The sequence below is a fragment of the Rana temporaria genome, chromosome 2, assembly GCF_905171775.1.
Source record: "Rana temporaria chromosome 2, aRanTem1.1, whole genome shotgun sequence".
Classification (NCBI taxonomy): domain Eukaryota; kingdom Metazoa; phylum Chordata; class Amphibia; order Anura; family Ranidae; genus Rana; species Rana temporaria.
This window is the reverse complement of record NC_053490.1, coordinates 421,905,737-421,918,704: the sequence shown is the minus strand read 5'-3', so window position 1 is coordinate 421,918,704 and position 12,968 is coordinate 421,905,737. Positions and strand designations below refer to the sequence as shown.

Below are 12,968 nucleotides of genomic sequence, written 5' to 3'. Positions count from 1 at the left end.
TCATTTTTTTTTTATATGCGGGTTTAATACCGCTTTAAGCTTTGACAAAAAATACTGGAAGCTAATTTGGTTTCTATGCAGTGCTGCATCAGACTTTGTGAAATAAATAAAACAAATACTAATAATTGTTTAAACATTTTCCTTTTTTGCTTTTTTTAGGTTTTACAGTAAGTGATGTAAGCTCCAGAACTGCCAACGATACTCCTGTCACAACAGACTTAAACAATACAGCTAGTGGTAAGCAGACTTTACAGTATTACATTACCTAGACTGTTTCACTTTACATATGAACTGTTTTATTAGTAATGTGGATGATTTACTAAAACTGGAAAGTGCAAAATCTGGTGCAACCGTGCATGGTAGCCAATCGGTTTCTTACTTCACCTTGTTCAATTAAAGCGGAGTTCCAGGCTTTTTATGTTTATTAAAGGTCAGCAGCTACAAAAGGTTTAGCTGCTGACTTTTAATAAACAGACACTTAACTGTTCCATGGTCCAGAGTTGCGACCACCCGGAGTGTCGTTCCTCTTCCCCTCCTCTCCGCCGGCACTGTCATAGCCACTGTGGGCACCCGGCCTTGACAGCTTTCAGCTTCTAGGCCAGGCATGCACTGCACATGCGCGAGTCGCGCTTCGCTCTCTAAGTGGACAGACAATCTTCTGGGACCTGTCATATGTCCCAGAAGATTGCAGAGAGGAGGGCCACCTAGGGGAGAGAAAGAGTTGCCAAGGCGACCCGTAGGTGCGAGGAGTGCTTAAAGCGTAAGTTCCACTTTTGGGTGGAACTCCGTCTTAAGCTTTGACAAATAAAAACATTGACGCTGATTGGTTTCTATGCAGAGCTGCACCAGATTTTGCAGTCTCCAATTTTAGTAAATCAATCCCAATGTCTTTATTGAGTAAAGACATTACTTGATGTTTGGTAGAGTCCAACTTCTAACTCAGTATGCCAGTGAACCAGAAGTTGGCAGATCAGAATTTTTAACTTCAGTTGCTTCAACCATGGTTCTGTCATTATAGTCTGCATTCAAAGGAAACGTAGGCCCAGATTCACAGAGAGCAAGGCGCACATTACGCCGCCGTAGAGTAACCAATGTACGCTACGCCAACGCAGCGCAGAGAGGCAAGCAATGCATTTAGCAAGCCAGTGCTCACAACACTGCGCCAGAGTGGCGTAGGATTCGAAGACATACGCCGGCGTAGGTGGAAGTGGGCGTGACCCATGCAAATGAGGCGTGACCCCATGCAAATGATGGGCCGAGCGCCAGACAGATACGTATCACGAACTGCGCATGCGCCGTGACGTGGACGCATCCCCCTGCGCCTGCTCACAACCACGTCGGAACAACTGCCTAAACTACGCCGGATCACTGCGTACGGCGTGAACATTACCTACGCCCCCAGCCAAACACACGTCCAACGTAAAGTACGCCGGCTTGTGTTCCCTGGTGCAGACCTTTGCATGTCTGCTGCTGGGTTGCACCTCCTTTATGGGGAATAACTTTACGCCGGACGTACAACTTACGCGCACCTCGCGTAGCCTGCGTCGGGCGCACGCAGGTTCGTGAATTGCCGTATTTCCCTCATTTGCATGTTTGAATGGCTAATCAATGGGAGCGACACCATGCACCCAGCCTAAATGTGCGCCCACCCTACGCCGACGTAAGCAAGCTACGTCGGCGGGGTGTTGCCTGGTTTCAGGCGCATATCTGTTTGTGGGTCTGGGGCACAGATACGACAGCGCACATTTGCACTAATGTCGGCGTAACTTGTTATACGTCGGCGTAAGTGCTTTGTGAATCTGGGCCATACTGTACGCATTGTGAAATATCTGAAAATTACATTCTAGTAGTAAAACAAATACTAGAAAATATTTAAATAGTTTCCTTTTTGCTGTTTTCAGGTCTTACAGTAAGTGATGCAAGCTCCAGGACTCCTGCCGATACACATGGCACAGCAGAAGTTAAAAACACAACTAGCGGTAAACAGACTTTATAGTATTACATTATCCAGACTGTTCCACTTTACATATCAATCGTTTTATTATTAATGTCTTTATTGAGTAAGAATGTTACATGATGTTTGGTAGATTCCATCTACCAGCTCAGTATGCCAGTGAACTAGAAGTTGGCAGATCGGGCCCCGTACACACGACCGAGTTTCTCGGCAGAATTCAGCCAGAAACTCGATCGGAGCCGTATTCTGCCGAGAAACCCGGCCGTGTGTACACTTTTGGCCGAGGAAACCGACGAGGAACTCGTTGAGCCAAATAGAGAACATGTTCTCTATTTCCTCATTAGTCAACGGGGAAACTTGGCTCGCCGAGATCCTCGGCGGCTTTACAAGGAACTCGACGAGCAAAACGATGTGTTTTGCCCGTCGAGTTTCTCGGACGTGTGTATGGGGCCTCAGAAGTTTTGACTTCAGTTTCTCCAACCATGATTCTGTCATGACAGTCTCCGTTCAAAGGAAATATACTGTACGTATTGTGAAATATCTAAAAATTCTAGTAGTAAATCAAATACTAATAAATGTTTAAACATTTTCTTTTTTCTGCTGATTTTAGGTCCTACAGTAAGTGAAGTAAGCCCCGGAACTCCTGGCGAAACGTATAGCACAACAGACTTTAATAAAACAACTAGTGGTAAACAGACTTTACAGTATTACATTACTCAGACTTTTCCACTTTACATATCAATCGTTTTATTATTAATGTGTTTTTTGAGTAAGGAAGTTACATAATGTTTGGTAGATTCCAGCTTTCAACTCAGTACAGTGAACCAGAAGTTAGCAGATCAGAAGTATTGACCTCAGTTGCTTCAACCATGGTTCTATAATGACAGTCTGCGTTCAAAGGAAATATACACTAACCGAACACTAAGGCTTCATTTCCACTGGCGTTTTTACAGCCACTGTTGTTAGCCTTTTTTACAGCTTAAAAACGCCTGTCCATGTTTATTTTGTAAAAAAATGCAGCTTTAAAAATGCCGCGATCGCGTTTTTGAGCGTTTTCACGCGTTTTTGAGCGTCTGGCGTTTTTACAGCTCTACTCTGGAGCTTCAGAACGCCCTGGTCCTGCATTTTTTTTACAGCTCAAAAACGCCTATGCCATTTGCAGCTCAAAAACGCCTATGTGGGCATGATGCCATAGAATAACATGGACAGGCGTTTTTAAGCTGTAAAAAACGCTCAGAAAAGTGGCTGTAAAAACGTCAGTGGAAATGAAGCCTTAGGCCTCGTACACACAACCGAGTTTCTCGGCAAAAACCAGCAAGAAACTTGCTGGGAGATATTTTTTTGCAGAGGAAACCGGTCATGTGTACATTTTCGTCGAGGAAACTGTCGAGAAACTCGACGAGCCAAAAAGAGAGCAAGTTCTCTATTTTCTTGACGGGAATGGAGAAATCTGGCTTGTCGAGTTCCTCGACAGCCTAACAAGGAACTCGACAAAGAAAACGATGTGTTTCGCCCGTCGAGTTCCTCGGTCGTGTGTACGAGGCTTTAGATACACCTTGCTAGTACCGGGTTGGACCCCCCTTTTGCCTTCAGAACTGACTTAATTCTTTGCGGCATATATTCAACAAGGTGTTGGAAACATTCCTCAAAGATTTTAGTCCATATTGATATGATAACATGACACAGTTGCTGCAGATTTGACGGCTGCGCACCCATGATGCAAATCTCTATTGGAATGAGATATGGTGAATGTAGAGGCCATTGGAGTACAGTAAACTCATTGTCATGTTCAATAAACCAGAGATGATTTGAGCTTTGTGACATGGTGCATTATGCTGCTGGAAGTGGCCATCAGAAGATGGTACTCTTTAGACCAGGGGTCTCAAACTCAAATTACCTGAGGGCCACAAGACAAGTTTTCATATGCCATGGGGGGCCGCATGCAAACTTTCAAACTTCAAAAAACAACAGTACTGGTGTCAGCGAACACATTATTAACCCCCAGCACTGGTGTCAGCGAGCGCATTATTACCACCAGCACTGGTGTAACCCAGGGGTTGACAAATTTGCTTGGAATCTAGGAGCCAGCTAAAAAAGTTAGGAGCCAGAAAATGCACCCCGTCCCGACGAGCTTGCGCGCAGAAGCGAACACATACGTGAGCAGCGCCCGCATATGTAAACAGTGTTCAAACCACACATGTGAGGTATCGCCACGATTGGTAGAGCGAGAGCAATAATTCTAGCACTAGACCTCCTCTGTAACTTAAAGCATGCAACCTGTAGATTTTTTTAAACGTCGCCTATGAAGATTTTAAAGGGTAAAAAAGTTTGTCGGCATTCCACAAGCGGACGCAATTTTGAAGCGTGACATGTTGGGTATGAATTTACTCGGCGTAACATTATCTTTCATAATATAAAAAAAAATGGGGATAACTTTACTGTTGTCTTATTTTTTAATTAAAAAAAGTGTAATTTTTTCCCAAAAAAGTGCGCTTGTAAGACCGCTGCGCAAATACGGCGTAACAGAAAGTATTGCAACGATCGCCATTTTATTCTCTAGGGTGTTAGGATAAAAAATATATAATGTTTGGGGGTTCTACTTAGAGGGAAGAAGATGGCAGTGAAAATAGTGTAAAATGACATTAGAATTGCTGTTTAACTTGTAATGCTTAACTTGTAATACCAACGGCCACCACCAGATGGCGCCAGCTCACATCTGGTGGTAATAACTTGTAATACCAACGGCTCACCACCAGATGGCGCCAGCTCCCACCGCGGGCCGGTACTTTGAGACCACTGCTTTAGACCATGGGTCTTTAAACTACGGCCCTCCAGTTGTTCAGGAACTACAATTCCCATCATGCCTAGTCATGTCTGTGAATGTCAGTGTGTTACAATGCCTCATGGGATGTGTAGTTCTACAACATCTAGAGGGCCGTAGTTTGAGGATCCCTGCTTTAGACCATCTGCTTCAAGTTTGGATGTGTTGTGCATTCAAAGATGGTAATCTACATACCTTGGTTGTAACAAGTGGTTATTTGAGTTACTGTTGCCTTTCTATAATCTCGAACCAGTCTGCTCATTCTCCTCTGACCTCCGACATCAACAAGGCATTTTCCTTGTACACTTTTTCGGAACATTCTCTGTAAACCCTATAGATGGTTGTGCGAGAAAATCCCAGTAGATTTTGAAATACTCAGACCAGCCCATCTGGCACCAACAACCATGCCATGTTCAAAGTCACCTAAATCTTCTTTCTTCCCCATTCTGGTGCTCGGTTTGAACTTTAACAAGTCGTCTTCACCACGTCTAGATGCCTAAATGCATTGGCCCGGATTCACATACATCGGCGCATATTTATGCCGGCGTAGCGTATCGAATATACGCTACGCCGACGCAGCGCAGAGAGGCAAGCACAGTATTCATAAAGCACTTGCTCCCACTCGCTCTCAAATCTACGCTGGGTTTCCTCAGCGTAAGCCAGCGTAAGTGGAAGTGGGCGTGAGCCATGCTAATGAGGCGTGACCCCATGCAAATGATAGGCCAAGCGCCATAGAAGTACTTAAAACGAACGGCGCATGCGCCGTCCCGTGGCCGCATCCCAGTGTGCTTGCTCAGAATCACGTCGAAACATCTGCCTAAGATACGTCGAATCACTGCCTACGACGTGAACGTAACCTACGCCTAGCCATATTCACGTACTACGTAAACAACGTAAAATACGATGGCTCTGTTCCCTAGTCCATACCTTTGCATGAGTTGCGCCTCCTATATGGGGAATAACTTTACGCCGGATTTACAACTTACGCAAACCGCGTATATTATGCGCCGGGCGCAAGTATGTTCGTGAATCGACGTATTTCCCTCATTTCCATATTTGAATAGGAAATCAATGGGAGCGCCCCTTGCGGCCAGCGTAAATATGCGCCCACGAAACGCCGGCGTAGGAAAGTTACGTCGGTCGGATGAAGCCTATTTTCAGGCGTATCTTGATTTCAGAGTCCGGCGCATAGATACGACGGTGCATAATTGCACTTACGCGGCGTATCTGTAGATACGTCGGCGTTAGTGCTTTGTGAATCCGGGCCATTGAGTTTCTGACATGTGATTGGTTGATTAACCACTTAAGACCCGGACCATTATTTACTTTTTGATATAATAAATATCCCCAAAAAATATATAAAAAAACTTTTTTTTTCCCTCAGTTTAGGCCGATACGTAATCTTCTACTTATTTTTGGTAAAAAAAATCGCAATAAGCGTTTATTGATTAGTTTGCGCAAAAGTTATAGCGTTTACAAAATATGGGATAGTTTTAGCAGTTTTTGGCAGTGAAGGGGTTAACCACTAGGGGGCGCTAAGGGGTTAAGTGTGCCCTAAGGGAGTGATTCTTACTGTAGGGGGGCGTGGCTGTAGGTGTGACGTCACTGATCATCGTTCCCTATAACAGGGAACAGACGATCAGTGACACTGCCACACAGAAGAACGGGGAAGGTGTTTTTGCACAAACCTCTCCACGTTCTTCAGCTCCTGTGACCCAATCGCGGGACACCGGTGGCAATCGGGCCCGCGTGTCCCGCAGGCACGGTCACAGAGCTTCGGACCAGGTCGCGAGCGCACACGCGACTGACAGCTGGGCTCTTAAAGGCGACGTACAGGTACGTGCCTGTGCCCAGCCGTGCCATTCTGCCGACGTATATGTGCAGGAGGCGGTCCTTAAGCGGTTAACAATTTGTGTTACCAAGCAATTGAACACGTGTACCTAATAACAGGGGTTTTGACTTTACTTCAACCATGGTTTTATCATGACCATTTGAGTAAAACCTCTGCACTCCAGACAATTCTACAATCTTCTTAGAATTTGATTCATATGATACAAAGGTAAGTACAAGGCACAACAATTTTGAGAGTCTCTGCTTCTCATTGGATGCAGTGTAATTGATAATATGGAAAATCCACTTAAAGCGGAGTTCCGGCCACAATTTCACTTTTTAAATATAAATACCCCTGTAATACACAAGCTTAATGTATTCTAGTAAAGTTGGCCTGTAAACTAAGGTCCGTTTTGTTAGGTTGTTACAGCATTTAGAGACTTTATAAAATAGAAATTGACTGGGGCCATCTTAAGTGTGGGCATCATGAAGCCAGACTGTATGACTTCCTGGATTTCAGCTTTGCAAATCTCGCACATGCTCAGTGCTGCACAAGCAGTGTCAGATCAGGTTTCAGCACCTGTGCTGTCCAAGTCACATGATTTTTTGAGACTGGGGATTGCAAAGACTCCTGGAAAGTTACACCCACTACATTCCCAGGAGTCTGTGCTGTGTAGGTTAGGAAGCTTAAGCACCTAGGTGCAGGAAGTGGGAAGATTAACTATTCTGCCTAGCAACAACACTTTGAAGGCATCTAAAAAACTCCACAGTTGCCACCCAGAGAAATTATGCTTTCCATTCATAAGTGTGAACTATTTTACAATAGTTATGCAATCAAAACAAACTAGGAGATTGACGCCTAGGAGTTGATTTACTTAAACTGGACAGTGCGAAATCTGGTGCAGAAACCACCAATCGGCTTCCAGGTTTTTCTGTCAAAGCCTAATCATAAAAGCTGAAGTTAGAAGCGGATTGATTGCCTTGCAGACCCGCACAAGATTTTGAACTTGTCAGTTATAGTTAATCATCCCAAAGTATCACTATACCATAGTTGAATATGGTGGATATTGGCGTAAATATTTACCCTGTAGCGTAAAAGTCTTAAAGCGGGGGTTCACCCTAAAAAAAAATTCTAACATTACATCCAGCATACTAACGACATTTACAGTATGCAGGTCTTTTTTTTTTTCTTTTTCACAACACGTCAATCATCTAACCCAGGGATAGGAACGCCCAGTCCCGCGGGAATCAGAACACGGAAGCCGGGGAGACAATCACACTATATCGGTATGTACGGCAAAAAAAAAAAAGACCTGCATACTGTAAATGTCGTGATACGGCGCGTGCCCCCAGTGGCCGGAGGAGCTAAGGACGTCTATAGACGTCCTCCCAGCAATTGAGAGCCACCTTGTGACCGTCTTTTGCCTATGGACGGGATACCAAGTGGTTAATCACACTGCACGAGATGAAGAGCGGGGACATGCAAAAACTGTTGTGCCTCGTACATACATTTGAACCACGTCAATAAAATCCTAAGAAGATTGCAGCAATAACTTCTGTAGTGAGGAGGTTTCATTGAAGTGTATACAAGTAAGGGCTTTTTTTCAGGGGGAACTCAGTTCCACCACCTCTGGCTCAAACCCTTTGGTGCCTGCTCACTACAATCACTTGTAAACACAGAAGTCTGGTTTCTGTGTTTACAAGTGGCAGCTCTGCACTCTGTATGTAATGCAATCCTAGTATTTAATGCCCCTTTAAGACCCTCCTACTGTTTTCGTGAAATTTGACTGACCACACCCACTATTTGATGTGATTTGGCGAGTGTGTGACAAGACAAGCATCTGTGGGGCATCCTCAAATGGAAGGTGGAGAAGCGCAAGGTCTCTAACATCCACCAGCTCTGTGATGTCGTCATGGAGGAGTGGAAGAGGACTTCAGTGGCACCCTGTGATGCTCTGGTGAACTCCATGCCCAAGAGCGTTAAGGCAGTGCTGGAAAATAATGGTGGCCACACAAAATATTGACAATTTGGGCCTAATTTGGACATTTTCACATAGGGGTTTGCTGACTTTTGTTGCCCGTGGTTTAGACATTATTGGCTGTGTATTGAGTTATTTTTAGGGGACAGCAAATTTACACTGTTATAAAAGCTGTACACTCACAACTTTACATTGTAGCAAAGTGTCATGTCTTCAGTGTTGTCACAGAAAAGATATAATAAAATATTTACAAAAATGTGAGGGGTGTATTGAGCTGGAAGCTGGAATTCACCACACATTATGTAATGTCCTGAAATGCTAACGTTAAATGCTAGGAGTAAAATTATAATAACGGTTTGCTGTTTTTTACTTCTTACAGTAAGTGGTGTGTTCAATAGCTCCATGACTACTGTTAATACATACGACACAACCGGCTCTACAAGCACATATAGCGGTAAGCAGACAGCATTCTTTCAATTAATGTTTTTATCGAGTAAGAATGCCATTTTTTTTAGTGGCCATTGGCCACTGAGAATGAAAGGTACAGTCGTGATCAAAAGTTTAAGACCACTTGAAAAATGGCAAAAAGTCATATTTTACATTGTTGGATCTTAACAAGGTTCCAAGTAGAGCTTCAACATGCAACAAGAAGAAATGAGAGTGAGACGAAACATTTTTTGAGCATTCAATTTAATGAAAACAACGAATAAACTGAAACAGGCTGTTTTTCAGCTGATCAAAAGTTTAGGACCACACCTCCAAAAAAAAAACTTAACCCCCCCAAAACAGAAATCCAACTTCCAAACATGAACTCAGTAATGAGTAGCTCCGCCGTTATTGTTGATCACTTCAAAAATTTGTTTCGGCATGCTTGATACAAGCGTTTCCATGAGGTGAGTGGGAACATTTCTCCAAGTGGTGAAGACAGCCGCACGAAGGCCATCTACTGTCTGGAACTGTTGTCCATTTTTGTAAACTTCCCTTGCCATACATCCCCAAAGGTTCTCAATTGGATTTAGATCAGGGGAACGCGCAGGATGGGCCAAAAGAGTGATGTTCTTCTCCTGGAAGAAGTCCCTTGTCCTGCGGGCATTGTGTACTGTAGCGTTGTCCTGTTGAAAAACCCTGTCGTTACCACACAGACGAGGGCCCTCAGTTATGAGGAATGCTCTCTGCAACATCTGGACATAGCCAGTGGCCGTTTGACGCCCCTGCACTTCCTGAAGCTCCATTGTTTCACTGAAGGAAAAAGCACCCCAGACCATTATGGCGCCCCCTCCACTGTGGCGCGTAGAAAAACATCTCAGGTGGGATCTGCTTGTCATGCCAATAACGTTGGAAACCATCAGGACCATCAAGGTTACATTTTTTCTCATCAGAGAATAAAACTTTCTTCCACCTTTGAATGTCCCATGTTTGGTGCTCTCTTGCAAAGTCCAAACGAGCAGTTCTGTGGCGTTCAAGGAGACAAGGTTTTTGAAGACGTTTTTTGTTTTTGAAGCCCTTCAGTCTCAGATGCCGTCTGATGGTTATGGGGCTGCAGTCAGCACCAGTAAGGGCCTTAATTTGGGTCGAGGATTGTCCAGTGTCTTGACGGACAGCCAATTGGATCCTCCGGCTCAGTGCTGGTGGATTTTTTTTGGGTCTTCCACTTGACTTTTTTGTTCCATAACCCTCAGGATCATTTAAGAAATTCCAAATGACTGTCTTACTGCGTCCCACCTCAGCAGCGATGGCGCGCTGTGAGAGACCCTGCTTATGCAGTTCAGCAACCTGACCACGTTCAAAAAGGGAGTGTTTTTTTGTCTTTGCCATCACAACGTGTGACTACCTGACAGAAAATGACAATGAATACACATCTTCGCACAGATTTGGCCTTTTAAAGGCATGTGGTCCTAAACTTTTGATCAGCTGAAAAACAGCCTGTTTCCGTTTATTCGTTGTTTTCAATTAATTGAATGCTCAAAAAATGTTTTGTCCCACTCTTATTTCTTCTTGTTGCATGTTGAAGCTCTACTTGGAACCTTGTTAAGATCCAACAATATAAAATATGATTTTTTGCCATTTTTCAAGTGGTCTTAAACTTTTGATCAGGACTGTATATTGATGGGAATTTGGAGAGGCCAGAAGGGTAGAAAAAGATGGCCTACAGCCCAAAAATGCAGGGCCTAATCCAGGGGCGTATCAGGAAATCAGTGTGCCTGTTTGCAAGACAAAAAGTGGGCCCTAGGCAAAAAAAATTGTCGTGTTGAAGGCGAAATGTGGGAGTGGCTTAAATTGTGCTAAATATTGGGTTTGGCTTAAAGGGCATGTGGTTTGATAATCTGAGATGCCTTATATCGTGCAGAATGAAGTAAAGTTAAATAGGGAATGTACAGTGTGGAGTGTACGGCGGTGGGTAGTATGTGCAGGAGAGGAGTGCTGAATGTATGGATGTGCGTAGTATGAGCAGAAGAGGAGTGCAGTGTGTACGGTGGTGTGTAGTATGTGCAGGATGTTGTTTGTAGGGCAATCGATGTTGTCATTAGTTTTATATTTTTTTATACCATTTTTTTGCATGTTTTTTCTTTTTCAAAATGCTTTTTGGGGGCCAGTGGATGGTATTAGTAGGGCAGTAGACAGTGTAAGTGGAGCAATGGACAGTGTCAATGTCTTATTTTTATTATTTTTTACAAACTTCTTTTTTTTTCACAATGATTGGGGACAGGAGTAGTGGATAATGTCAGTAGGGCAGTGGACAGTGTCAGGATTTTTTTTTATTTTGTATTATTATTTTATTATCTATTATTGTTTCAATTATATTTTTTGTAATCGTGTTTGAATTTCTTTTTACAGTGCTTCTGGGAGGGGGGAGGGGTGTTATAGGGGAGTGGATAGTGTCAGTAGAGCGGTATTTTTTTATTTCTATGTATTTTTTTTTTTTTTTTTTACAATTTAATTCGTTTTTTTATTTTTTCACAATGCTTTTTTGGGGGGGGGGGGGGGGGTGGGGCAGTGGACAGTGTCGGTAGGCAGGGATGGTGTCAGTCGTTTTTTTTTGTTTATTTTATTTTTTACAATTACATTTTTATCATTTTTTCACAATTACACTTTTCTAATATTTACAAAATTTTTGTTTGTTTGTTTTAATCAGCCCTGTTGATGGGTTTTAATGAGATATCAGGGGTCTAAACAGACTCCTGACATCTCCCCTTTGAGACATGGAAAGGGACTGAGGACACAGATTCCCCAGTCCCTTTCTCAGCAGCCTCAGCATTGAAGATGAATGGACAGGAGACAGCGGCTCCCGTTCATTCATAAACTGAAGCAGAGTAACACACAGTTTACTCTGCTCAGTTATTACATGGCACAGAAGCGATCATTCACTATGTCCAATTCGGAAAAGGAAGGAGCCGGTAAATTACATATTTACCAACTCCTTCCTTCACTCTCCATCCTGACACATACCCCGCACCCAGTGGGAGAGGAGAGGAGGGAAGCCGTCTGCGGAGGGACGAGGGGAGGTGGAGGAGGACACAAAGGGGGGCTGGAGGAGGAGGACACAGCGGCCAGAGGAGGAAGGGTACAAAGAGGGCTGCCGGAGGAGGACAAGGAGGGCTGATAGGGGAGGAAGACACAGGAGAGAGCCCAGAGGATCGGTTCGGCGGGGGAAAGTTGCAAGCACAGATCTCCTTGTATGACTTTTCAGCTGACAGCCTGTGGGAGGGAGAGGAGGAAAAGCTGCTGTCAGCTGAAAAGTCATACAGGGAGATCTGTGCTTGCAACTTTCCCCCACCGCACCGATCATCCGGACTGTCAACCTGGGGATCATTTGTGCCGTGTGGGTCACAGTGGGCCTCCCCCCCTTGGGGCCCGTGTGCAGTGTACACCCTGCACAAATGGATGATACGCCACTGGCCTGATCATTAGCCTCCCCAATTATGAGGATACTAGGGTGGTTTTTCAAGTAACTGTGCATACTGGCACCTAGAAGATCCAAAGGTTTGCTTCACAGAAGAACTCTATTACATATTGTTTTAATTTCAAATGACCACATAACCTCATTTTGATTTTACAACCCTGTCTTTGAAAGTTTGAAGATGGTATTTTAAACATTTGTTTAATACTGTTACATTTAATTTCAGTAAATATGACTTGTGTACAAAACTACAGCGAAGTTCACAATTGTAAGTATCAGTTAGTAAATTAAATCATAAATGGACTTTACATATCTGAAAAAAAAACCTTGTTACTTAAAGTATGTGAACCCTCACCTTGTAAAACTACTCATTCAGTTTAAAATAGAAAAGAAAGGCAAAATATTTGTGTATACATATAAAAAAAACATTATTTTACACTTTTTTTTTTATAAGTGATCTCAATCTCTGATCTCAGCTGCATAATG

The 12,968-nt window shown here is 43.6% G+C and overlaps 1 protein-coding gene across 2 annotated transcripts in view; it reads left to right on the top strand.

Moving 5' to 3' along the window:
• The window catches only part of ADGRG2 (adhesion G protein-coupled receptor G2), a 216,903-nt gene that overhangs the window by 139,892 nt on the left and 64,043 nt on the right, over window positions 1–12,968 (top strand). For both annotated transcript variants that reach the window (XM_040338220.1, XM_040338219.1), the window contains 5 exons: window positions 160–237; window positions 1,902–1,979; window positions 2,565–2,642; window positions 8,964–9,038; window positions 12,709–12,750. In XM_040338220.1, coding sequence (XP_040194154.1) covers window positions 160–237; window positions 1,902–1,979; window positions 2,565–2,642; window positions 8,964–9,038; window positions 12,709–12,750 — 351 coding nt within the window. The remainder of the gene's footprint in view (window positions 1–159; window positions 238–1,901; window positions 1,980–2,564; window positions 2,643–8,963; window positions 9,039–12,708; window positions 12,751–12,968) is intronic.